General features: G+C 44.3%; 1 protein-coding gene across 3 annotated transcripts in view; it reads left to right on the forward strand.

The window, feature by feature from the left end:
• Positions 1–27810, forward strand: part of PLCH2 (phospholipase C eta 2) — a 320826-nt gene that overhangs the window by 228811 nt on the left and 64205 nt on the right. For all 3 annotated transcript variants that reach the window (XM_088671661.1, XM_088671662.1, XM_088671663.1), the window contains 4 exons: positions 6535–6738; positions 7835–7955; positions 15850–16021; positions 21811–21918. In XM_088671661.1, the coding sequence (XP_088527787.1) occupies positions 6535–6738; positions 7835–7955; positions 15850–16021; positions 21811–21918 (605 nt within the window). The remainder of the gene's footprint in view (positions 1–6534; positions 6739–7834; positions 7956–15849; positions 16022–21810; positions 21919–27810) is intronic.

The following is a 27810-nucleotide window of genomic DNA, read 5'->3' on the forward strand; positions in this document are numbered from 1 at the left end:
CCCTTCCTAGTTCTCTGTTCCTGTAGCGCAGAGGTTTTCAACCTTTGAGTCCATGGCTCCCTTGACCAGCTGCATTCTTTCTGCGGCACCCCTGTAGGGCTCAGGAGCCCAGTTATATCACTCCTTGCCTGCAGAGCCAACAGCCCCTTACCCCTTTTCAAACACTGCTGCCTCCCTGGTCTCTGAGCTGCCCTCTCCTGCCCCAAAGAGACTTACCTCCTCACACTGCCCTACAGGGGCCTAGGAAGCACCCCCTGGCCAGCCTCAGAGGCACCACTCACTTGCAGCTGCAGGGCCGCTGCAACAAACAGCTGTGCAAGTCTTTGGGAGGCAGAGACATGAGAGGGCATCAGAAGAAAGGAGGAAAGGAAAGAGGGACAGAGGCCAGTGTTGCCCGTTGTACCGCTGACCATCATTATCTATTTTGTTACTTTACTTTATTTTATTTTTTAATAATAATTTTTATTGATTTTACACATTAAAAAACAAAACATACATGACATGTTCTCCACCTTCTTCCCACCTCCCCTCCACGAGCCCTCTTCTGCTACGAGAGAGTCCCATGCAAGTAGACAGTCGAAGGTGGTCCATTTTATAGTTGGATTTATACCCTCCCCCCCTCCCCTGCCCCAGAGCCCCCTCTATTTTGTTACTTTATTTTATTTCACTTGCTTATCTAAAGCATTTTATTCCACTCTTACGCCCAGAGGCTTCCAGGGCAGCAAGACTTACAGTTGCAAAGGCATGGCACAAAAGGAAAAAGGAATGGAGAGGGAGAAGAAAAACAAACAAACAAAACCAGGCACCGGTTTTTAAAGTTACATAGTAGCATGGTTATTATTCATGTGGAAGAGGAAATGGAGGAGGAAGAACACTTCTACTGTAAATGAGCAGTCTGGCCAATGCTGGTTTAAGGCTTATGCATGGAAAATGCTGATTGTCATAAATAAAGTAAAGCTGCCACTTTCACAAGCAGACATAAAATATTGATGGGGTGGGGGAGCAAATATTACTGCAGCACCATCAGAGGTGCGTTCTTCGACCTTTTATTTTATGATACGTGTTCTGACATGTGAGCAATATCTCGCCACGTTATCACCAACTCCTGCAAACATCCAACTTTTTCTCAAGAACTGCCACATTCTTTAAAGTATTGATTTCATGCAATTGGATTAAGTTAGAGTCAGACTTGAAAAATGATCATGCCTTGTTTATACAGAGAAAAAGTCAGAGAAGGGGGTGATAAATGAAAGCTGTGGGTCTAAAGCTAGCCAATCCCTTCCTGCCCCTCCACACACAGCCTGGAAGCCAAGGAAACTTGAACTGGCCCAACAATTCCCCCCCCCCATCTTCCTTCTGGGGGTGTCTGATAATGTTGCCACACCAATAGATATGCAGGGAGTGTGGCCACCATCCATTTAAAGTGAGTTTAAAAATCACATGACTTTGCCCAAAGGATCAGGGGAACTGTAGTGTATTAAGGGTGCTGAGAATTGAGGGGTGAACTACAGTCCCCAGGATTCTTTGAGGGAAATCATGCATTTTAAATGGATGATGTGCACACAGCCACAAAGTGAGATCTGCAACAAAATATTGCAGCGTAACTTCCTCCCTAACTGGAATCTTGTACTTCAGGATTTCAGCTAGTCACGCTCTCTTCCAGGACACTACAAACTGTAAGGGGCTGAAGCAGAATACCCCTCTTCCCACCCCTGCACCCCACCCCAGTTTTCAATTTATTTCCAGTGGGAAAGCTAAGAAGCAGAGCTCCCTCCATTGGCCAGACCCATCGGACGTCCTCTCCTTCTACTGTCATCTGGGGGGCAGCCATTCCATCAGGCTGCCTCAGTGGGAGAGATAGGAAGGTTCATTCCATCATCTTGGTGCCCGAGTTTTGGTTTTCTTCTTCCCTTCTTGTTCCTTTTGTGTTGTGTGTCTGTGTTTTTGTTTAAAAAGAGATTGTTAGCCTACAGGTTAGTTCTGATTGTATGTAAGCTTGCTCTGGGAGCATTTTCAGCTGAAGAGTGGAGTACAAATGCTCAAAATAAGTAAAATAAACACTTTCCCACCCACCGCTGAACATTCCATAGCTACTGAGCATGCACGAGTCCTTATTAGGTTGCCGTTATTTATTTTCCTGGTGTGTGTGCCCTCTTAAAAGTTTATGTTTTAATATATTTTTTTGTACATCTGCAATCCTCATTGTTTCTCTCCTAGCATGGCAATACCTCCTTCTGGTTCCTCTGGGTCCCTACCTTGACCTGAGTTTAGTATTGGAGCAAGTGAAGTTACAACTTTTATAAGCTTAGCAAGGTTGTGTTAATCTGCCCAGAGCCAGCTCTACCTGCATATGAGGCAGTACATATTGTTGATTATTTAGTTTAATGCTATAATTATTTTTTGAGGGGGGTTGTAAGGTGGTCATGTGTCCTACGTTGCAGAGGAAAATCCTCTGTTTGAAGGGCTGGCCAGTCCATGAACCCTAAGAAGGAAGAGCAGGAAAGGGCATTGAGTGACCCACCCACAATTAAGCACCTTGGACAGCAACTGACCAGGCACCCAACTCAGCTGGTTGTAGTCTTCTGCACCATGATGAGATGCATTGCATTTATATTTAAATTACAGTGATTATATCTAAATTTGAACCTCTCTATAAAAATTACCACGTGCACATTTCATATAAAGTGGCATTTTCTTTTGCCCTTTTTGGGCGTTGATGTGTAAGTGGCTATCTTAATCATCGGTGGCCTTTCTGATTATAGCAAGGGGCAAGGGTGCATAACAAGGCACTGGTTTCCATTCTGACCTGTGTTTTCGAAACTGAACATGACCTACATTCTTTTCGGTGTAAAGGAAACATCAAAACAATGTAAAAAGTAAATGTCATTTATTAGCTATCGTTTGCAGACTGAAACGGCAACCATGATGTGAACAAATGCCGATTGTGTGTGCTTGAGTAAAATACCAAAATACACATATGTACACATATGTGTATGAGCCCTGTTCATATGTGTATGACCCCTGTTCCGCAGATTGCGTACAAACGCTAAGTTAAAAAACTGAAGAAGACCAAACCGAAACAGTATGATTACCTTGGATCACTGTCTCGCATGTTGTTATATTTTGCAAAGATAAAAACAGATATATTTCGCCCATGGAATTGGTTGACATGTTGCCTCCTTTTTTTTGGTATTTTACTCAAGTCTGCAACACGGGGGTTGTTTCATTAGCATTGATTGTGTGTGCTTGACTGATATCTATCCGTGATCAGAGATGAACATGGTGATTTCGGCTTCCTTTTTCCATTTTTATTGGATACCTCCAACATCCCTAGCTAAGGGTGGAACAAGAGAAGGGAAAGCCTTGCCTTGAGGAATGAGTGACCGAAAGCAGAGGGCTCTTTTTGACACAGGAGACATCCTGCAAGGCATTGCCTTGCCTGCATATGATGCACACATCATCAATTCCTGCCAGGAATCTTGATCTATAAACCGTATGGTCCTTGGCTAGGGAAAGACACTCTGTATGAGTCAAGGAATCATTTGAGTCAAGGAAAGACATGGAAAGGATCATCTGCATGAGGAGTTGTTGGCTGCTCGTTGCCCCCTTCCTTCTTCCCCAAGGAAAGGACTGTCCGGGAAAAGAGAGGAACATCCAAAAAAAAATATGATTTTCCTAGTGTTCTAGTATTCGGTGTCCGTTTTGAGCATTTGATTTGACTGCAAAAAAACCAAACATCTTAAATTTCAGGATGAGATTAAGTGAGACTCATATATCCTTAATGATAACAGAAACCATGAAACCTAAAGCTCAGCTGCTAAATAAGCTCAATGTACTGGAATTGGTGACATGCCTGAAGACAGGCACGCACGCACACACACAAACTTCAGACATCCAAGTTGAAGAGCTTTGCTCTTCAAGCTCGGTTGCTAGGAAGTCTATAGCAACAAAAATTGACAAAGCTGTCACACAGCCCAAGAGCAGGCACAAAGTCAAAACAGCAAAATGCTGTTGGGGGAGATTAGAAAATATATAAACCAAGTAGAGCGGGTGAGACACAGAAGGTGCAGATCACCCAGCTGAAAGAGAAAAGCCAATAGCAAATCGTTAGGAACATCCAATGGAGGGTTTTTTTAAAATCTTAAGCCTGGTTTTCCCGTGGGTCTGAGAAACCACATTGGGGGGTGGGGGTGGGGAGCTTTCAATGTGTGTAACTGGTCTGGAGAGGATTTGCCCGATCGAAATCTGCATCTGTCGCCCCAGGTGGGGCTGTTTGTTTGAAAGGTTGCTGAATGAGCTGAGGGAAAGTTTCAGTTGCTAAAAGCAGACTTGAGTTACTTTCCTCCATCTCATAAGTAGCCTTTCTTATCCCAGCTCAGTTCTCGAGGCAGGCTTTCACGGCTTAATTAATTCTCCATGGACCTGGCTAGCTCAAATGTCAGGGAATGTGCAGAAGGTGTGTTTGATCATACAGATTATTTTCTAAACAGAATGCTTGATCTTCCCTTAATATAGAGCATTTTGGTTACTTTGCCTGTGGCGCACCCGACCCTAGCAGAATAGCCTCCGTGTGTGGGATAGAGCCAGGTCTAAACTCCGGGGGGGGGGGGATGTAGGAGCCCTTTGGACAAAGGATTGATTCCCCACCCCCAGTTCTCCGCTGATTGAAGAAAGGAACTTGCAGGGTCTCAAAACTGCAGTGAAACATGAAAACGAAAATACAGCGGTTAGTGCAATGGATTTTGGGGGGTGTTATCACCCTAGGAAGCAGGCTCATGCTGTCAGAGGAGGTATCTGAAGATAAAGATGGAAGGGGAACCACTTCTATGTGAGGGGGGACCTCATGGGCCAACAATGCATTTGTGGCACTAGCCCTCCCAACTTGCAATACTGAAGATGCCTCCTTGGAACTTTTGACAACTCAAGGGGCACCACTTTCCTATTCCTTCACATCTAGACTGAGCAAGAGACACTCCAGCCCCACCATAGCCAGGACTTGAGGAATATGGCATGGGCCCTTTAAAAGTCCTGAGTCTTCCTCAGAGGGGGGTGGGGGTGGAGCCAGAAACAAGAACCTACTTCAGCCTTCATGGGCCTCTATACCAGGCACCCCCAACCTGCGGCCCTCCAGATGTGATGGCCTACAACTCCCATGATCCCTAGCTAACAGGACCAGTGGTCGGGGAAGATGGGAATTGTAGTCCAAAACATCTGGAGGGCCGAAGTTTGGGGGTGCCTGGTTTACGAGCTTCGTTGGTATCCTTGCAGCCTGGAATAAGGTATTTGGGGTAGGGGTTATAGTTCCTTCAAGTGCATTTTGAATATCTGGGATGGATTCCCTTGGGGAACATGGGGGAGATTCAGTCCCTACAGGAAAGCATGCAGACTAATTCTTAGATTGGAGGGGACGGGACACAAACATTTCTCAGAGAGTTAGAAGTAAATTGAGAGAGGCGTTGCGTCCCATGATGTATATGCACATTTGCTTGTTGTACCATTGGCTCTCGTCAAATGGGGTTTTCAGGTTTGGGGAAATAATACCAACAAAGTGTGCTTTAGCTAAGTTAGTAGCGGAATGCATGAATATCCAATATATGAGTGATCTCTCAACCAAGCACTGTTCAACTCTTCGGGGGGAAAACCCCCTCAAAGTATCTCCAAATTAATCTGCTCAACATAGGCGCCAACTCCCTGGGTGCCCGAGCACCCACAAATTTCAGCCCATGGTTGCGGGGCCAAGGTAGCACTCCTGCTGCTCAGATTAATTTATGGATGCCCTGTGGATGTCACCTTAATTAATTTGGGCTATTCCCCCACCAAATAATAAGAATAAGAATCAGATTGGGGTACATTTGTGCAAAACTAGTTTAAAGTACCTTGTAAGGAATGCGTTGATCCTAAATGTCTATGATTCCCACCCCCTAAAGCAAGCAGTTTTCTAGAGAAATTATCTCTGAGATTGCCTGCTAATTTTCAGACAGAGCTGCTCAGAAAAATAATAATTTTACTTTCCAGGATTTTTTTAAAAAAAGAATATCATCTAATCATAGAATAATAAGAATCATCTAGTCTATCATTTTAATTGTTTTATTGATCAATGTTTGTAAACCATCCTGGGATCTATTTTGACAAAGGTCAGTTTAGAAGTCCCACAAATAAATAAATAGTTCAGTGCAGGGAATCTGCTGCTACAACAACCCTAGCAGGTGGTCCCCCCCAGCCTCCGCTTGCAAAGGAGAAGGCTAGCTCCCCACCCCATGGTGGCGTTTGAAGATGGGACTTACCTGCAGTACTGCTGCCCCTAAAATACAACTGATTGTTAAAATACATTTCTTCAGCATGACTGTGGGGAGAGTTCGAGAAAGGGTTAGGAATGCTGAATTATTTGCCTGCATGGAACACTACAGGAGTTCCGTAGTGAGTGGGGATTTAGACCCAGGCCTCCCTAGGCCTTGTCCAACCCTCTAACAATTACCCCCCTACTGGCAGGTTAATTGCATCATTAATCCAGCCCACGTGACCTTCCTTCCATAGGGTTCACCAACTACATGCGCAGCCCGGCTGGGGATATCTTCAACCCAGAGCACTACCAAGTCAACCAGGACATGACTTGCCCTTTGAGCCACTACTTCATCACCTCCTCTCATAACACCTACCTCATGGGGGACCAGCTGATGTCTCAGTCCAGAGTGGACATGTACTCTTGGGTTCTGCAGTCTGGATGTCGTTGCGTTGAAGGTAAGGACCCCGAAGCACACACCCCATTGCCTACCCCCTTTTGTTAAAAAAATAGCCAGGCACTGGAGGGACCTATCGGGAGTGGGCATGGACCAATGGTACCAAGTTGTGTGGGAAACAGCCCTACTAGAAAAACTAACTAGTAGGCTGAAACTGACACGGGGACAAACAGAAGAAGACACCTTCACCCCAGTATGGTTCCCCTTCATCACTTATACAGCCCAACAGGACAATGACAAAAATTTACCGTCAGCATACAAATCAATATGGCTAACCTAATCAAAACACCCTCCCTCCCCACTCACGCAAGAAACTATGGATCATCACAGCCAACCACAAATGAACAACCACATTCTAAGACAAATCCTGACCTCTCTCACCAACAATGAAAACACGAACAAACAACAGAGAACCTGCACAAACGATGCTGACGCCGAACCCCTACACATACCAAGAAAAACAGAAACATCGGCAATCCACCACGCCCAACTCCCCTTCCCACCCACCTCTTCCCCCCCCCTTCCTCATAATGTCTCAACAAGTAAAATTAATGTGTAAATATGATGCATGGGGGGGAAAAAAAAGAATGAGACATTGCTTTACCTTTGCAACCCAAGAAAATCTTTAATAAAAATAATTATTAAAAAAAGAGAAAAACCAGAAGAAAAACAACAACAGCGCAACTGTGGAATCATTTATGTGTTCCATAGATACTTGTTTCTACCCATCATCATCCTTACAAGAGGAGATGTTCGTCTGCCATAGCAGGGTGTTTGTTTGTTTGTTTTAAATATACTATTGGCCTGTGTAGCTCAGTATTACCTTCACTGGTGACAGCAGCTCTCCAGAGTTTCAGAGAGAGATCTGTCAAATATTTAATACGGTCAAGGAACCATTAAAGAAATTACACAATATTAAAAAATGGAAAATCACAGCCTCAGAAGAACAAAGGTGACAAGTTAGGAGCTTACCATCATAGCTGGTCTAAGAGATATTACAACATTCAGATATTACAACATTCACTGCGCTAATGGATTTATTAGGAACCCCCCCCCCTTAAATCTAAACCTTCTGTTTTTGTTCTTCCCCTTTGCAGTTGACTGCTGGGATGGGCCGGATGGTGAGCCTATCGTCCACCATGGCTACACCCTCACCTCCAAGATCCTTTTTAAAGATGTGATTGAGACCATAAACAAATATGCCTTCATCAAGAGCGAGTAGGTATCCATGTGGGTGCTATATTTTAAGAACTGGGTGGAAGATCAGCCGTCATCATTAGATTCATTTATTTTGTGATGTTGGGGGAGTTGTGGGAGAGGACAGACTACTGTGTTGGGAGATGCAGGTGTATGGAAATTTGGGTTAGAGTGTCTATGTTTTATTAACGGCCTCGGTCCAGTATACCTGAAGGAGCGTCTCCTCCCCCATCGTTCTGCCCGGACACTGAGGTCCAGCACCGAGGGCCTTCTGGCAGTTCCCTCGCTACGAGAAGCCAAGTTACAGGGAACCAGGCAGAGGGCCTTCTCGGTAGTGGCACCCACTCTGTGGAATGCCCTCCCACCAGAGGTCAAAGAGAGCAACAATTACCAGACCTTTAGAAGGCATCTCAAGGCAGCCCTGTTTAGGGAAGCTTTTAATGTTTGATGGATTTCTGTATTTTAATATTTTGTTGGAAGCCGCCCAGAGTGGCTGGGGGAACCCGGCCAGATGGGCGGGGTATAAATAATAAATTATTATTATTATAATATTATTATTATTAAGAGCCAAGCCCACTGTCTACCCAACCACCCTAGGTCTTCATATTAAAGTCTGGCCCCGTATTGTCTGCCCTCCATCTAACTTTCCTTGCTCACCCTCCCACTTTCTCTAGTAGACTGATCCCTGTGAATTAAGGAACCAGTGGTGGGAGAGGGTTAGCTGGGCAACACTAGATTCCTGTAGGCATTATCCTTACAGCCTGGGTACATAGCCATTATCCCCAAAGCCCATGGGATGCATGGCAATTGTAGCTACCAATGCTTCTGAGTTAAATAAATCAAATTGGGAGACACTGGGAATTACTGTTGCTGTGGATACCAGCAGCAGTGGATCTGAGCCATAAAGATGAGGCCTAAAAGGCCTTTGTTGTCATCAGCCAGCCCTTCCCTGAAGGGCAAATTGGCATACAAAAGAGGAGCTTGTACGTACTATTGGCATTCCTCCAGGCTTCATCTTTCCAAGCTTAAAGTTGCATGCAAAAGGGGAAGGGGTCTTCTAGGGTGGAATCTACACACATATTTTTTTTAAAAAAAAGCTGTGGAGATGCTTTATTTTAAATTTAAAACATTTTGAAAAATACATTGGATTTTGCATAGCTCACTGTCGCCATCTAGTGTCACATTTGTATGTTGCACTTTACAAGACATTCTAAACGTTTTATTTGCAGCTGTGTAGCTGAGTCCTAGGTTTGGTCTTCCCGAGCTTTCTTAGCTAACTCTCGGAAGGACCCCAGGAAGCACAGGGGGAGCCAATTTCAAGACCAGCCTATCACTGTTCTTCTTGCTCTTTTTCAAAGTCTCAGGAATGCTTGGCCTAATGCGATCATGGGGGTGGGGGACCTGTAGCACCCCAGATTCTGCTGGAGTACAACTCCCATCAGTCTTAGCCAGCAAGGCTAATGGTCAGGGTTGGTGGGAGTTTTAGTTCAGTTCCCTCTGTTTGTAAGAAAGAAGGCAGGCCAGGGGGATATTAGTGGAGCAGTGTCTTGTTTGACATAATGGACCAGAGACAGACAAGTTCCACTGAAAACACGACTGCTTATTAGCAGGTAGCTGACAACCCAGTTGCTTGGCCTCCAAACTACAGGGTATTTTGTCAGGCAGGAGACAAAGTCCGAGAGTGCTTTATCCAGATGGCAGAAATGCATCCTGCTCAGATGGGATGAGATTTGTTGCCTCTGAATCTAGAATCGCTCAGATAATCAGAGAGATTTTTTATTTTAACTTGTCCTATTTGTCTGAGAATAATGGGTCTCTGTGTCAAGGTAAGTTCCTGCAGCCAGTGTTTGCAGTGGCTTCGAAGAGTGTGTGGAGAAGCTCTTTTATGTGACTTCCCTCTTTTCGTGCTTTGATTCCGCAAACTTAAAGCTGTGATAGCAGTTCCATCTGCTCTCACTGTACAAGCCAGAAGGGCTCAGGATATCTTAACAGTATTTGTCGTACTCTGACGGGATTACAATGCACAGAATTAGAAGTGCTGTTCTTCTAGAAAAAGAGGCGCCGGAACTCGCCATGAATGCCTCCCTTGTTCTCTTAGAATGGCAATGGTGCCCACCTGAGAGGTGCCGGAACTGAATTCTGGCGAGTTCCAGCTGAAAAAAAAGCCCTGAGAATTAGGAACGCAAGAAAACCTATTTGTAACCCAATCTACAGTGTCTGTTGAGACTCCAAGATGTAAGGCAGGAGGCCAACAGTAGGTGGAGCCACTTCCAATGACAGTTTTGCTGCCATCTCCCTCCTTGCTAAGTTTTAAAACGCTGAGACTGAGGAGGAGGAATCAGACAAGCCGTGCCAAGCTCTGGGGCTGAATGAGGACACTGAGGTTGATGGGGCAGTGCCCCAGCTGCCCTGCTGGACAAGATGCTACTGCCTATCTCGCTAAGCATCTGTTCCCCACAGTGGTTAACCCAATAAGTAGCTTGCAAACAGAATGTTCAGACTGCACCTGAACCTGGAGATTATGTGTTGTGACTAGTTGCAACTGAGAAACCTTGTCCCCCATGAATTTGCTGTTTCAAGCAATCCAAAGTATATACTGTTTTTTTAACGTTCTGCTGTGCGAATTCTTTGGGAGATGGGGAGCTGTGGCAGTCAAAACTGTTACAAAACAAGTCTAAATTTCATAGTGAAGGCATACTGTCAGTGCAATTCTGAATGCATATGACTCAGAAGTAAGTCATGGTGGCGTTCAGTGATAAGGATGAGGCTGTAGCTGGAAGAAGCAAGGAAGAGGGGGGTAGGGTAATGGCATCATTATAAGCACTATTATTAATTTCCATAGCACAAACATATATAAAGCATACCTATGCAATGCACAGAATTTCAGTTTAAACCAAAAGAGCATAAAAAGAGGTAGTTGCAGACAGCTGTTTGTTGAGCATCCACTGTGATTTATTTGCAGGGAGACTAGATAACATTGGCTATTTAGTGAACATTTGCCCTGATTTGTTGGTGGGGAGGTTATATGATGTTGCATCAACACAAGTGCTTTCTCACACTTTCCAGAGCATTTCCCCCTCACTTTCCTCCATGCAAAAAGTCTGATCTTTGGGGGGGGGGGGAGTGGGTTTGTTGCACTGTATTATAATAGTGGCCCCTGAATGTGCTTGCATGCGATTGGTATCCCAACTCAACCGTAGCGACAGTCTGGAAGCAAGACCATTCAAGCGGAATACATTAAACAAACAGAAATGTTAAAAACGGTTGATCTGCCAAGAAGGCTATAAAAACTATAAATCATTTTCGGAAGAAGGCTTGGTGAAATGACAAGTCTTTAGTTGATGCCTGAAGGATTATACTGGATTATACCAACTTGATTTCACTAGGGAGAGAGTTCAATAACTCTGGTACCGTTGCCGCCACACTAAATGCACAATTTCTTGCTGAGGGCACCCTGACGCTGCCAGATATCAGTGGAAGATTGCAAAGATAGTACACACAGCTCGGTTCCTCCTGCTGCACCTTCTCGGTGGATGTCCGAACAGGCATCTGTCTCACTTACCCTGTCTACACACTCCTGTTAATTCTGCATCCAGTGCTCACCCATCTCTGGTTTTGAAAGCGATGCACATATGGCGTTAGCTGCAACCCATATCTATCCTGTATCTATCCCATTGTTTTCTTATGAAATGCTGCATTTTGTTGCATTCCCCCACCCCCAAACCAGCTTCAATCCAAATTGAGAAAAATGAATGACCTAGCTGTGTTCCAAGATACTAATGTGCACAGCCTCAGGCCACGTTGCCTGTGAAGAGGTGTTGACAGTTAAAGCACTCTGAGAATTGTAGCTCCATGAAGGAAATAGGAGGCCTCCTGACGTCATTCAGCGCCCTTAACAAACAACAGCTCCCATAATTCTTGGGGTGGGGGGAGAAGCCATGGCTGTTTTAAGTGGCATCTTTTTAGTGCTTTACATGCATCATGATGTGATTGTGGCCTGAAATTCAGCGAAGAGGGTAAACTGAGCTGGGGCAGGTACTGAGCCCCATGCCTTTTGGCCAAAAAACCCCCACCTCTGTTGATTTTTTTCTTGCCTTGTGCATAGCGCATAGTGTGGACACGGCAGGCTTAGTCAGGCATGGCCGATTTAGTGGAGATGATAACGAGTAATGGCTTGCGCTGCGGCAACTGGTGTGGAATTGCCTTTCCATCATTCCATCGTCTCACCTTGAATCCACTTTTCCTCTCAAAGCCGTATGATGAGCTCCAAGCCATATGGAGCGCTTTCAGTGCCTAAGCTCAGAGAATCCAAAAATAAATACTGAAACCCCAAAGAGAGCCAGGAGATTGATTGATTGGCTTGTAAAGTCTGTCCTTTACAGTGTGGTGCCAGCGCTGTTAGACCCGGTTAATGAATCTTCCCCGGCGGGAGACTGTGGCTTTCTCTCTGTGTGTTTGTGGCTTATATTTCTAAATATAAACACCAGCAGAATTCTCAGGTTGAACAGTCAACCCCCTGCCCCCCAACTCTGGGTTGTAGCCATTGCTTAGTCCTGCTCAGAGCAGACCCTTTGGAATTAATGGAGATTACTAGCTCAGGTCCGTTAATGTCCGTGGATCTATTCCGAGTAGAACTTAGTTGTATACATCCCATTCTTTTGTGGAAGTTCTCAAACTATGATCTGTGGGCTAGGGACAGGCAAATCTGTCAGTTTTCCTTTCTGAAAATGCCCTTGGCACACTGTGTGGAGGCGTAACCTGGTGGAATCTAAGAACCCAAGTGCAGTTTGCCGAGTTCAGGGAGCAGGGCTTCTATCCATAACTGGTGAAACCAGACTCAATTATGCAAAAGAAAAGCACTTCCGAAATTTCTCTCACTTTGCATAATTTATACCGAATGTGAAGTTCAGGGTATTTCTTGGTTCGGAAATGCGAGAATGTTTAGCACATACAGAGTACCCACTAGGGTCAAGCTGAAAGTCTGAAGGTTTCTACTTCTGGCTGAAATCTGCAGCAACACTAGTCCTAATCAAAGTTAATGAACATGACTAATGAACATTGAATTTAATGAACTTGACTAAGTATCTGGCCCACTGGATACAACTGTATGTCTGTGACAGTCATAAAACAAAATGGCATCTGCTAGCTGATGTGAGAAACTTTGCCACCACCAGAGATAGAGTTGTGGCTAGAATCCCATTTTGTCACCTTTGAATGCAGGCCCTCGGAGTGTCCCTGTTTTCCAGGGACGTTCCTGATTTAGAGAAGCCATCCCAGTTTCTGGTTTGATCCCGGAATGTCCTGCTTTTCCTTAGGATGTCCTTATTTTCATTGGAGAAATGTTGGAGGGTATGGAGTTATCTGACCCCTGAGCCGTCTGAAGGCAATCCTGTATAGGGAAGTTTTTGTTTTTGTTTTTTTAAAAAAGTTTAATGTTTAATGGTGTTTTTCTATATGTTGGAAGCTGCCCAGAGTGGCTGGGGCCACCCAATAAGATGTGTGAGGCATAAATAGTGAAATGACGTCCCTATTTCCATCAGAGAAATGTTGCGAAGAGGTTATGTGAATGAGACAGTGAAATAGCAAGGGGTGGGGAACAGGACATTTTCGCTTGCCCTTACCACTGCCTACAGTGGTATGCCCCGTGGAGTGGTAAGGTCCACAAACAACAATATTCTGGAGATCCCGAGCCATAAGGTGGCTAGATTGGCCTCTACTAGGGCCAGGGCCTTTTCAGTATTGGCCCCAACTTGGTGGAACGCTCTTTCACAGGAGACCAGGGCCCTGCGGGATTTGTCATCTTTCCGCAGGGCCTGCAAGAAAGAGCTGTTCCGCCTGGCCTTTGGGTTGGATTCAGTCTGACCCCTGTGTTTTCCTCCCTCATGGTTTGGATTTATGGACTACTTAAACTGAGGCTGCATTTTAAATTTTAATATTGTATTTTAATCTGAATTTTAATTAATTGTTTTCTTTTCTTTTATGTCTTATCGTAATTTTATTGGTGTTAGCCACCCTGAGCCTGGTTTTGACTGGGGAGGGCGGGGTATAAATAACAATTTATTATTATTATTATTACAGCCCTGATAAACAATTCTTAGGGCAGTAGGGAAAATCACAATGCATGCATTCAGCTCAAGTGAGCAAAACGACCCAACTGCACATTTACAAAGAAAGTGGTGAGCAGAAAACAGCCACAGAGTGTGCTAAATTCAAGCAGATCCTTCTGTTCCTTTTTCTGTTTAAGTAGCCTGGTGGCTGATCGTAAGCAGCCTGGATGCCTGTGCAGGGAATAAATTGGGCAGTATTTTCAGCTCTTTCCCCAGCCACAGTCTTATTTATGAGATGCTATCTCAGGTTTTTATCGCCTCTGAATACTCTGAGAGTCCTTTATTAGCAAGAGCATTTTTTTCCTTTTTTTTTTTACATTTAAGCAAAACAGGAGAGCGGAGGAGGACAAGCCACAAGGCTTGCCGCTATCATAAATGTGATAATTAAGGGATATTCAGGGTGGTCTCAGAGCCTGCCAACAAGCTGCATACAATAAACTGGCTCAGGTGTCGAGATAATGATGGGCGCCAGAAGTAAAAGGAACATGTTGCTTGCTTTGTTTATGTGATCCATTATCCAGTAGTACTGACTCTTTTAACTCGTAGGAGGTAAGATGGGTACTCAAGGAGATGGAGATGACTGCTAGGGTGCACTGCACAGAGGAGGCTTCCATTTGCCTTTTATCCAGCTTGGCCATTCGGACTGGTAGGCTGGAAGGCAGGGAGCCCAGCAGTAGGTGGCGCCACAGTCAATTCCTCCTCCCTGCTGAGTTCCACAAGGAGCAACACTGAGACTGTGGAGGAGGAAGCCGACAGGCAGTGCCACCCCCTGGACTGCTTATAAGTATGGAGGCAGGCAGGTTGGTGGAGCAATGCCCCATTCTCCCTAACATACCAGCCTCCACTGGTTGGGACCCAGTTTTGGGTAGAGGCAGTATGTGTGTCTCTGTTCTGTGGCCAGGCACATTGCCTTCTCTCGATCGTACTGAATTTTACTCTACATCCATGACTCCTCCCTCAAAAGCAGGAAATGACCAAACAACATAAGAAAATTCCTGTTAAATCTTACCAATGGCCCATCTGGTCCAGCATCCCGTTCCTACAGTGGCCAACCAGTAGGCATTTAATAATAATAATAATAATAATAATAATAATAATAATAATAATAATAATTTTATTTATACCCTGCCCTCCCCAGTCAAAACTCAGGGCGGCTAACACCAATAAAATTACAATTAAACATAAAAAGCAATTAATTAAAATACAGATTAAAATACAATATTAAAATTTAAAATGCAACCTCATTTTAAGTAGTCCATAAAGCCAAGCCATGAGGGAGGAAAACACAGGGGTCAGACTAAGTCCAGCCCAAAGGCCAGGTGGAACAGTTCTGTCTTGCAGGCCCTGTGGAAAGATGACAAATCCCGCAGGGCCCTGGTCTCCTGTGAAAGAGCGTTCCACCAAGTTGGGGCCAATACTGAAAAGGCCCTGGCCCTAGTAGAGGCCGATCTAGCCACCTTATGGCTCGGGATCTCCAGAGTATTGTTGTTTGTGGACCTTAAGGTCCTCCGCGGGGTATACCAGGAGAGGCGGTCCCGTAGGTACAAGGGTCCCAAGCCGCAAACCTTGTCATTGAACAGAGGCTTGGGAGTGACTTTTATATAAAAGAAAACATGAAATTCTGACCATCTAAGCCAGGGATAGTCTACACGGTGCTCTCTAGATGCTGTGCAAACCAAGAACTCTCTTGTGTTTCGCATTTTTGAGCTGGAACCAGAAATGTTGCTGTGCAAGTGATTACAGGAAAAAACCTCAGATGTGCAACTGAACCATTTTCTCTTGTGTGGGTTTGCTCTCCTCCTCCAAAGGTATCCTGTCATTTTGTCCATCGAGAACCACTGCAGTGTGGGCCAGCAGAAGAAGATGGCCCAGTATCTTATTGAAATCCTGGGGGACAAACTGGACCTGTCTTCCGTGAGCAATGAAGATCCCACAAAGTTGCCTTCCCCAGAAAATCTGAAAGGGAAAATACTAGTCAAGGTAAGATGTCTGCTATATATTTTGGGAAGCTGTTGGTTTGTCTGTTAGCTATACACTATATTAAGATAAAATAACCACATTTCACATGATGGTTCCTGGGACAGAGGAGCAGGTTTGGATACAATTACAACCCGTTTTGAATCAAGATGGTGAAGTGAACCTCTCAAAACTGCACTGATTTTTTTTGTTTCTTAGAATTCTCAAGCAACACTGGATATGTGACTATTCCTATATGTACAGGTGAAACTCGGAAAATTAGAATATCGTCAAAAAGTGCATTTATTTCAGTAACGCAACTTAAAAGGTGAAACCAATATATGAGATAGATGCATGCCATGCAAAGCAAGATATGTCAAGCCTTTATTTGTTGTCATTATTTGTCGTTAGGCGGGTCAATTATAAATGGAATGTAATTAATGAAATGTAATAGCGATGTTTATTTTTGTATTATTGTAACTATTTGTTTAATTACTGTGGAATTTCCCAGAGAAAGCATTTGTAGAAATTAAAAGAAAAGTAAAAAATAATAAGTTGCATTACTGAAATAAATGCACTTATCGATGATATTCTAATTTTCCGAGTTTCACCTGTATATACAGAGAGACACACTTTTTGCTTAGCGTTGTTCCAATGTCTGTGTCTGAATGGAAGCCTCAGCATCAGGCCATCTTCCAGCCCGAGACTGTTCCAAATTTTAAGATTCACAGTGTGTGCTGCGGCTGCTCCTCTTTGCTGTAGCTGCAGCCAGTGTAGACCCAGCAAAGGTTTGTGCGTGTCTAAATGAATAACCATGGTTGAACAGCCAGTGTCTCTCTGGAATCCTCCTAACATCAATCAAACTCTAATGGCATGTAGCATGAAGCTTGCGAAGTTAGCCTCAGGAGAGCCAGTCGAAGTGCTGCCGTTGTAGCTTCCCCTCTCGTTACTCTCCTACGTGCCGGCCAAGCAGTCCTCATTGCCGCCATCCTTTTGTTACGGCTAGCTGGTGAAGTTGTTGAATGGAATATCCCCTGGAGTGGTGGCAAAGGTGGTTGGTGTTACTGTTTAAATCTCTTTGCAAGCTGCCTGACATTTTGATAGACATTCGAGGGCAGCAAGTGAAGTACCCTCTGGATTTTTTGGGGGGTGGTGGTGGGATATAGCAGGCAGTCTGTTAATATATCAAATGGAAAAAGCTTCCCCTGTTGGCCAGCCTGAATGTTGACTCTAATGTTCCCAGTGCCTGTGAATGGGGGTGGATTTGGTTTTGTTGACTTGGTCCATTGCAGAGGTGAATTTGATTGTGTGCTTTGCGAAGCTTGAGGTAGTCTAGGGACTCCTACAGCTCCTTACTATTTGGGGCAGAAGGGTGTCTCTGGCTGCTGTCCCCAACCTGGTGCCACCCAGATTTCTTGGGCTACAACTGCCACCATAGCCAGCCAGCATAACCAATAGTTGGGGTGATGGGAATTGTAGTCCCAAACATTCCTGGTTTGGGGAACACTGGTCTATCGTAACTAGAACACAACTGGAATCTTCTCAACAGCTGCATCGTTTGGGCCTTCCCATAAATCTCAGCTAATTCCCCACCCACTCTGCACCAAAGCTCTTAGATACAATGATAAGTCTTGTAGTCTCTTCAGGCTTACTATTTTAAGTTTACAAGCTAAAATTAAATTATACTGTCCAGGCAAGAGCTTGCAAATGAAGATGGCATTCAGTGTTATTCAAAGTTACTGGGGCTTGGGGGGGGGCATATGACATACTAATAAGAAAGAGGTTGTTTAAAATGTTACTTAGGGCTACAGAATGTAGCAGCCAGGGTGATGACAAGGATGTCCCGTTGATATGATATAGCACCTCCATTGAGAGAGCTGCTCTAGCTAACACTATGCTGTTGTGTGCAGTTCAAGGCTTTTGCTTTTAGCATTTAAAGCCCTAAGCAACTTAAGTCAAGGTTACCTATGGGACCACCTCTCCCCATATCTGTGTATCTAGCAATTGTTTTCCTGAGTGTACCACATGCGCCAGAGGTGCACTTAGCCTGTACTTGAAAGTGGGTTTTTAAGTGTCGTAGCTCCAGCCCTCTGGAATCAATTACAAGCTGAAATTTGATGCCCAGCATCCTGATGTTTAGGCAATCACTGATACCCCACCCCCCATTTTGTGACCCAGTCATTTGTGAAATATTAATTGTGCATTCCTAGGAATTGTTTTTATTTTGTGGGAATGTTTTTCATTCTTTTGTGGGAGGTTGTAATATTTCTATTTTATCTCCTTGTACACCACATTGGCTGTGCAGCCGTTTATAAATTTGTAAAACAAATTATCCATCACAAGGGTCCGAGGAAATGTCAGAGAGGTTTTTTTTAGATGCAGAGCAGAAGCAAAACAAAAGGTCTCTAAACTATCAAACACTATATGCTTTGCATCACTGTGGGAGGAGTGTATGAGACTGATATGAGCTGTGGTGTTTCCTGGAAAAAGCTAGCCCTGAATTAGAAGGCTGTGGCCTTTAAGGTATTGTCAGAGGTTATTACGGCTACTCCTGAGTAACGACTCTCCACACACTTGTCTTTCAGAGTCTTTATTGGTGCACGTTATTTACAGTGTGATGAGCTGTCGGTTTCATGTCCGCTTATTCCGTGTCAGAATCCGGCCCTGTCCCTTTTCGCCCCTTTGACCAACAGAAGAGCCTGGGGGCAGCGAATCTCCTCCCTTTTCTCCTCCTCCTTAATTCCAGTGCCGGGGGAAAAGGTCTACCCTCCGTCTTTTCCCTCTCCCCCCCCTTTCCGTCTCTCTCTCTCTTCCCGCCTGTGGAGCAGGGGCTCTTCCCTGCTGCCGGAGCCCTGGCTCTCCCTCTCTGCTTCCTGACTAGCTCCTTCAGACCCTGCGCTTCCATGGCTGCTTGGGGAGGAGCTGCTCCTGATGATAGGGGGAGGTTCTCTATACTCTCTCCCCCTTACATCCATGAAACAAAGACTCAAAGTACAGACACAGGTCTTTTTCACATCTACTCTGCTGCCAATATCAGTTTTACGCAAGTTTTAGCTGTCATGACTTCTCCCTGCAAAATAAAATCTTGGGAACTGTACCTTAGCAGAGCTTTGGTTTGGAGAGTGTGGATACGCACATGGAATTCATATTGTTGCCCCAAGATACATGCGTAAGAGGCTAATAAGCCCTCTGACATTCTGAGCACATAGTGACACTGTCACGCTAACAGAGGAGAAATTCTCTTTTTTATATAGCCTTAACTATGCCCTGTTAGTCATGGTTATCTATTTTTTCCCCCCAAAGTAAAATAAAAATAAAAATGGAGCATTTGAATCAAAATACTTGACAAACCTGAATCTTTCACAGCACAGGTTAAATTTCAGGCAAAACCATTTTTTAACAGGCACTCAACCGTAAAATCAGCTGCTGACAGACATTATAGAAGCTCCTCCCATTGAACCTCCCCACCCCCATATAAAAAAAAGTTTGACCAGCAAGAGAGGGTCAGCATTGCTGCTTACATGCTGTGGAGTCCCACAGCCTGGAGTCTTTAAAAAAAATACGTCTTGACCCCAGACCTGATGGAGCTGTTTGACTGCCATTTGTCGGCCTTTATCCACCACGAGAGGCTATTATGACTTAAGATGTTAAGATGTGCCAAAAGGAATCATAGAATTGTAGTGTTGGAAAGGGACTCCAAGGGTCATAGAGGCCAACCGCCTGCAATGCAGGAATCTCAGGTAAAGTATCCATGACCGATGGCCACCCACCCTCTGCTTACATGCGTCCAAGGAAGGTGGAAAGTCTACAACAGGCACCCCCAAACTTCAGCCCTCCAGATGTTTTGAACTACAATTCCCATCTTCCCCAACCACTGGTCCTGTTAGCTAGGGATCATGGGAGTTGTAGGCCAAAACATCTGGAGGGCCGCAGTTTGGGGATGCCTGGTCTACAACCTCCCAAGGAAGACTTTTCCACTTTTGAACAGCTCTTACTACCAGACAGTTCTTCCTGATGTTTAGTCGGAATCTCCTTTCTTGTAAATTGAAGTCATTGGTTTGAGTCCTACCCTCCAGAGCAGGAGAAAACAAGCTTGCTTCAAACTTATAGCTGTTATAAGAAAACTTAGAGCTGCTTTTTAAAAGTAGCAGTAGTAATAACAATGATAATAATATAATAACCCCCCGTAATAACACCACCACCCCATAGTGAATGGGGAGGCACACAACTTAGTTTCTTTTAACTGAGATTTAGACCTGGATCAAATTGGTCAGCCTCCCAAGACAGAACCGGACTGTTTCCCATAGTGCCGAAATGAGGTCTAAAATGAATCTTGTGGTCAGTGCATATTCTTACTGGGAGGACGTGGGTGGTGCTGTGGTTTAAACCACTGAGCCTCTTGGGCTTGCCGATCGGAAGGTCGGCGGTTCGAATCCCTGCAATGCGGTGAGCTCCTGTTTTTCTGTGACAGCTGCCAACCTAGCAGTTCGAAAGCACACCAGTGCAAGTAGATAAATAGGTACCGCTGCAGTGGGAAGGTAAATGGCACTTCCGTACACTCTGGCTTCCATCACAGTGTCCCGTTGCACCAGAAGTGGTTTAGTCATGCTAGCCACATGACCCAGAAAGCTGTCTGTGGACAAATGCCGACCCCCTCGGCCTGAAAGCGAGATGAGTGCTGCAACCCCATAGTCACCTTCAACTGGACTTAACTGTCCAGGGATCCTTTTCCTTTACCTTTACCTTCCTGAGAATGGATTTTCACTATAAGGACATAAGAAGAGGCTGCTGGATCAGGCCAATTGGACTGCAGCATCTGTCCCTATAGTGGCCAGTCAGTTGCCTATAGAAAGCCGGCAAGCAGGAGCTGAGTGTATCAGCGCTCTCCCCTCCTGTGATTCCCAGGCACGGATATACTCTGTTTTGCTGCCTGTGGCAGTGGAGGCAAAACACAGCCACCTTGGCTGGTAGGGACAGGACTGTGGGACATGTGGCCCTCCAGATATTTCTGGACCAAAATGGGTGTTATCTCAGCCCACTGACCATGCGGTTGGGGCTGATTGGGAGGTGGAGCCCCAAGGACCTCAGGATTCTGCCCCTGTGCTCTCTACACTCCCTGTGTACCACACAGAGCTTGACATTGTTCAGTTAACTTTCACCAAGCATTTTCATCCAGTCTGCTCCTGGCGGTGGCCATTTATAGACGATTGAATTTTCAAGTGCAAGAGATCAATGGCAACTCTCTTGAAGAAATTCTCCCATCTTTGAAGTGATTCATTTAGATGGAGCTTCTGATAAGTACCTGGGATGATTCTTCTCTCATAATGGATAACCTTAGGTCTTTCAGGGCCCCCCCTTTTTTTAAGGATTTGGAGGCTGTGAAGATTATCAATCAATAAATATATATTACCCTGCCTGCTTTGGACTCCTCCATTTTGAGGCATTGGTATCAAAGCAACCTGGGCCTTGGGCGAAGTTTTGGCTCTTCAAAATGACACAAACAGCATTTGAAGATGTTGCTTTTTTGGGTGCCCAAATGGGGGCAGCTATAAATTATGTTCTGCCCAAACAGTGGTATGCCTACTTGACAGGGTTGTTGTGAAGATGAAATAAGGGAGATGGACTACCCTGAGTGTACTACCCTGAGCTCCTTAGATGGAATAAAAATGCAAAAAATGAATGTGTGCGTGTATGCATATCTCTCTCTGATTTTTTTTTTTAATGCTCACTTGGCTAAGTGAGCCATCAATACAGTACTTTGTATTGATTCTTATTTCTAGTTTGTGCAGCTTAATTATGCTTTTGCCTCCCAGGGGAAGAAACTTCCAGCTAACATTAGCGAAGATGTAGAGGAAGGAGAAGTGTCTGATGAGGACAGCGCCGATGAGATGGAAGATGATTGTAAACTGATGAATGGAGACGTAAGTATTGCGATGCAGAAGGGGGCCCTTAATGCAAAAGTTGGCGCAAAGTGGAGTTGGGACTGATCTAGTGAATATCATTTGCCAGTGTTAAAGCTGAGCTGAGTAAAGGTGTTTCTGCAGGAATTGGGGTGGGGTGGGGTGCTTATTTAGCTGTGAAGAACACCCCACCCTTTTACAGTGGACTGTTCTTCAACCCCTGAAATCATAAAACTGTAGAGTTAGAAGGGACCATGAGGGCCATCTAGTCCAACCCCCTGCCATGTAGGGAAACTATTGCTCAAACCCATGACCCTGGGATCAAGGGCCTCATGCTATACCAGCTGAGCTATCCACAGGGATAAATGGCATGCCCTACTGAAACACCCCACACATCTTACCCCACAAGAACCATCTTCACAGACACACCATCCCAGACTTAAACACACACACAGCCTCCCCCTCCAGAAGATTTGCTAGGAGAAAAGTGGTGTTCTCTTCCAGAGTTTTATCTCACGTTGATCCAGGGCTGTAGATCACGGTGAAAGACATTTACTGTGGCAATATATCCCTGTGAACCACATGCCACATGCTTCGCCAGTTAAACACTCAAGCCACTAGGCCAGGCATCCCCAAACTTCGGCCCTCCAGATGTTTTGGACTACAATTCCCATCATCCCTGACCACTGGTCCTGTTAGCTAGGGATCATGGTAGTTATAGGCCAAAACATCTGGAGGGCCGCAGTTTGGGGATGTCTGCACTAGGCCATACTACCTGCGCACTTTACACTGTGCCACCGCTGTGCTCTTATCCAAAGTAAAGAGACAATGTGGTGTAGTGGTTTGATTATGGGCCTGGTTAAACATATGGCATGTGCTTGACGGGAATACACTGCCACAGGCAGAGGGTTTTTTCTAAAGGGGAAAAGAGCCTGCATGTGTTGAGGCAATATGACCTTAGCAGGATCTAGCAATACGGAAAGCCTCTGATGCTTCAAAAAGCAGTACAGAACCAGGACAATTGCGGGGAATCTTTGACGGTCCCAGGCTCTCCATCTTTCCCATATAGAGGCATAGGTAAACTCAGCCCTCCAGATGTTTTGGGACTACAACTCCCATCACCCCTAGATAATAGGACCAGTGGTCAGGGATGATGGGAAACAGGCAGGTTTGTGTGTGTTTTTTTAAAAAATAATTGAATACCATTTTTTGAAGCAGAAGGCAATGGAGAAAATGATGGCTGTTTGGTAGTACTATTACTCTTGGTTTTTTTCTTCCAGATTTGCTATCACTTATCCTCACCTTATTATTGCTACATTCCTCTTGTTGTTTTTGCCTTTATCCATTCAGCAGAATTACAAAGAAATGCATTTCCTGGACTGCTAAAGGTTGCAGGTTGAGGACTGCCTGTTTGAATGTTTGCATTTTTCAGAAGGAAAAACAATACTTCACTGCAGAGATTTTAAAAAGGGTTCTGTTCTACTGTCTCCTTGACATGCTGTTTTTTCTATGTGGTGGATTTCTTTGGTGTGTTTTTTTTTGGGGGGGGGGGACTATTCAAAGGTGCAGTAATAACAGTCCAGGAAAAGTTTTGCCTCTTGGTTCTCCTAAGTGTTTCCTTTGAGGACAAACTTTTTAGACCTGTGCTGTACTGGAGGTGGGGGGGGGGGCTTTCAAATCTTCTTTGACCTTGTCAACCCAACTATCAGTTCTTTTGTGATGTCTTACATTCCCTTTGATGGCTTTTTGTCTTCTTCTCTTTCCTGACCCATTGCACCCTTTCCAAGTGGAAGGTATCGTAAAAGCAGATTGTCCGTCATAGAGTTATAGGTTGCTTAGCTTTGAAGCAGTGTAGAAAATTGCTGCGTTACCAAACCACAGTTGTGCTGAAATGGGGGTGGGCTGTGGTGGGGTGGGGTGAGAGAGATATTGGGTGGTGGTGGTGTGGTCCTATCGCATTGGAACATTAAATGCCAATCAAAATGCTCAGCAAAACTATGAAACTCAAATTGTGCAAAATCCAAACAAAACACACACCTGTTCGTGATCAGAGACCGGGTAAAACTCAGGCCATCATTCTGTCTCACATAGGTGCACTTTGTTTAAATATTATTTATTCCAGCCATTAATAACAATGGTTTCTAAGTGGTGTACAAGCGGCTTTATAACAATGATATTAAAAATCAGTTTAAACTATAATATCAGAATTCAGTTTAAAATGCCTGGTGGGATTAAAAGAAACACATTTTCAATAGATGCTGGATGTTTGCCAGGGAGGGGGTTGCTGTCTGACCTATAGTGGAAGGAGGTTCCTTAAAACTGGGGCCACAAACTTGAACAAATGGCTGCTGGTGGACACGAGCCACACATCTGAGCAACGGGCTCACATCCTGTGTGAACTGTGTATTGTTCTTGGCAGTACAAGTGCTTGCAGGAGTCGTTCCAGGTCATACAAATCTGGAAGAAAGAAGCCTGGCCATGAACATGATCAGGACCATGAATGCTGGAAGGTTCAAGATGGATAAAAGGAAGTCCTTCTTCCTGCAGTGCATAGTTAAATGGTGGAAGTCGCACAGACCAGGAAGCAGCAATAGCCACCAACTTTTGGGTGACTTTAAAAGAGGACTGGACAAACTAATGGAGGGTAGAGCTATCAGAGGCTGCAACCTGTGACGCAGCAGGGTATTCCTATGTCCTTATGGTGCCTGTGGAAGGGTGGGCGTAGCCAGGCCAAGTACTTCAGAACCAGGACAAGGGACCTGTGCCTATCTAAATGTTGTGGGGCTAGAATCCCCATGGTTCTTGACTATTGGCCATGCTGGGCTCTTAAGAGCTGCAGTCTAGCAACATCTGGAGGATGACAGCCTCTCCATCCTTGGCTTAAACTTCCAGTTGCGGAATGGAAACTGGTGATGCAAGAGCCTCCAAGATAGATCTGCTCCTAGCCTAGGAGCCTTCTGGAGAGCTTCCCCGATGCTTAGCATCAGGACCTCCTCCTTCTGGACAGCTCCCTTTGCCTGGCTTGCAAGGCTGCGGCTGTGCGAGGAACCCCCTCCCAGGTTGCTCACTAGGCTAAATGCCAGCATGAGGGTCAAGCCCTAGAAGCAACGGGAGTAGAAAGTAATTTTGTCTGTTTTCTCAGTAGCTTGCGCAAACACTATAGAAAATCAATACTTAACCCAATTGAATCTGTTGCCGTTTGCCTGCTGCGAATCTTCCTGGGCTTCACTCAAGCACCAGCCTATAGCGATGAGAGGAGATGAAATTTCATTTTCCTTTCTCCCCTTCCCATCCCCCACAGAAAAAGAAAAGTCTTGGAGGAAAGTTGAGAAGATGAAACTAAGAAAGGAGAAATCTTCATTCCCTCTGAAGGGGCCCATCTGTATTGTATTAATGTTTCCTTTTGATTTTGTTTAATTTATATAAAAAGAAGCTGGAGCAAGGAGCCTTCACTTTATGTTGCATCTTTGTCTTCATTAGCCTTCAATTTGTTTCATCTGCTTTAAAAGGGGGTAAACACAAACAAACCAAAACTTTCTGCAAGCAACATCTGGGTTTCCAGATGCGTTTGACAGGCCCTGCTCTTGAACGGCACTTTGAAAGCACAGAAACTGACAGCTGGTATTTTGATACCATTAATCCCCATTCGGTGGCTAATTAAGAAAGCATAGGCTGTGTTCTTCTGAAGCTGCAAGTTGCTTGGAAGTTAGAGCCAACAGGTAGGAAAGATGCACACACATTCCTACTGTGCATCATAGGCTATTTAACCCTCTTCCAAGGAAGCTGAAAACCAGGCAGTTTTAGGAGGTCGTTTTCAACCCTGCACAACTTCCAGTGTAGTAGAAAATCAACATTGGGTAAAATGAAACTGATATGTACAGTTTATGGTATATTTTTTCTAGCCAAAGTCAATTCACACATGTCTCAGGATTGTAAAATGTCAGAAAACAAAGCCATGTGTATAGTATCAGGAGAAGGGCACTCAAATCCCTGAGTTGATTTGGGCTCAAAACACCACATCAGACTCTCTATTTTACCCCAGTAAGTTAACATTGCCTGTTTTTCTTCGTTGTTTCTTTTTAAGCATATTTGGAAGATTCACTTGGTTGTCTTGGCATTTTTGTGTGTTGTTGTTGTTGTTGTTGTTGTTGTTAGAGTGAAAACTGCAGTGATGTGCCTGAAATTTGGGGCTCACTGCTGGGCAAATAACAGTAAAGTAGGAGAATGACATTGTAGGTCTATTTCTGAATGAATTCTGCAGTGAAAAGTGATCCCAGGGTGGCTTTCAACCCCGTCTGCTTGGCGGAAGTTTTAATGCATAATCTACAAAGAACCTCCAGAAGTAGATCAGAATATATAACAGTACTGTTCTTTTAGAAGATACTTTTTTTTCCCCTGAGAGCTCAAAGCATTCCCCATATGATATTCTCTCTCTCTCTCTCTTGAGAAAAATACAAGTTTTTATTTATTACATGTGGGACCCATAGCTGCCAAGTTTTCCCTTTTCTCACGAGGAAGCCTATTCAGCATAAGGGAATTTCCCTTTAAAAAAGGGACAACTTGGCAGCTATGGTGGGACCTGCTGCAAAAAAGTTGCTGCGTGGAGTGTTCCTGTTGGATATTCCAATCAGCTGGCTCTACCCTTATCCACAACACATCATTCTGTTCCCCTGCTTGGTATCCCGTTCTCCATCCCAGCAGACATTCATCATTCACACACAATTTTTATTGGCTGTTCCTCCCCCCCCCCACCAAAAGAGAGAGAGAGTTTTTGTACTTTTGGAAAGTTTGGGGCTCCTCCAAGCATGTTGAGCATCCTTTTTGTTTCTCAGTAACCCTCTTTGGGCCACACAGCCAGCTTATCTCGTCATTTGAATTTGTTCTTAATATATCTAAGCGGAGTCTGTTTGCTTCAGATCCCACCAGGGTGGATTTGATTTAAATCAAATGGATTTAAATCACGATTTAAATCACTAGTCAGTAAGACTTGTTTTAAATCTTATCATTTATTTATTTATTTTACAAAAAAGACTCATTCTTGGTGGTATAATCTTAATATTTACAACCAGATGAAGGTTTCATTTGTGGAATAATAAATTTTCAGAGTTGTTTTTACAGTTATATCAAAAATTACTGATTTGGTTATACTATTAGAAATACATTGACAGATAATTATGAAATTATTGTGAGGTTTAATAAGTTAACTGTTTATATTTGGACAACTTTTCTGCTGTACTTTATTGGAAGGAGAAAAATAATCATTTCCTTAATAACAATTTAAACAATTTGTTTAACTAAAACAATAACATTATAGCGTATGTATCCATGTTTGTTAACTGATGTGGTTAAACGATTTTATTTTTTAAAAAAACTGAGTTTTAGCACACATGAAAAATTTAAAACAAATCCTTATTTCCTGATGAATAGAAAACTATCTTTCCTACATTTTAAAAATCCGATTTAAATTTTAAAAAATCTGATTTAAAAAAAAATCTGATTTTTAAAAAAATCATTTATTTTTATCCACCCTGGTTCTCGCATGTATTAAGAGCAAACTCAAATGTTGATGTGTGGAGTGCGGGCGGCCATGTGGTCTAAACCACAGAGCCTAGGGCTTGCCGATCAGAAGGTTGGTGGTTCGAATCCCCGCGACGGGGTGAGCTCCCGTTGTTCGGTCCCAGCTCCTGCCAACCTAGCAGTTGAAAAGCACGTCAAAGTGCAAGTAGATAAATAGGTACCGCTCTGGCGGGAAGGTAAACGTCGTTTCCGTGCACTGCTCTGGTTCGCCAGAAGCTGCTTAGTCATGCTGGCCACATGACCCGGAAAAACTGTCTGCGGACAAACGCCGGCTCCCTCGGCCAGTAAAGCGAGATGAGCGCCGCAACCCCAGAGTTGTCTGCGACTGGACCTAAT

This window comes from Zootoca vivipara, chromosome 6 (assembly GCF_965207765.1).
Source record: "Zootoca vivipara chromosome 6, rZooViv2.hap1.1, whole genome shotgun sequence".
NCBI lineage: Eukaryota > Metazoa > Chordata > Lepidosauria > Squamata > Lacertidae > Zootoca > Zootoca vivipara.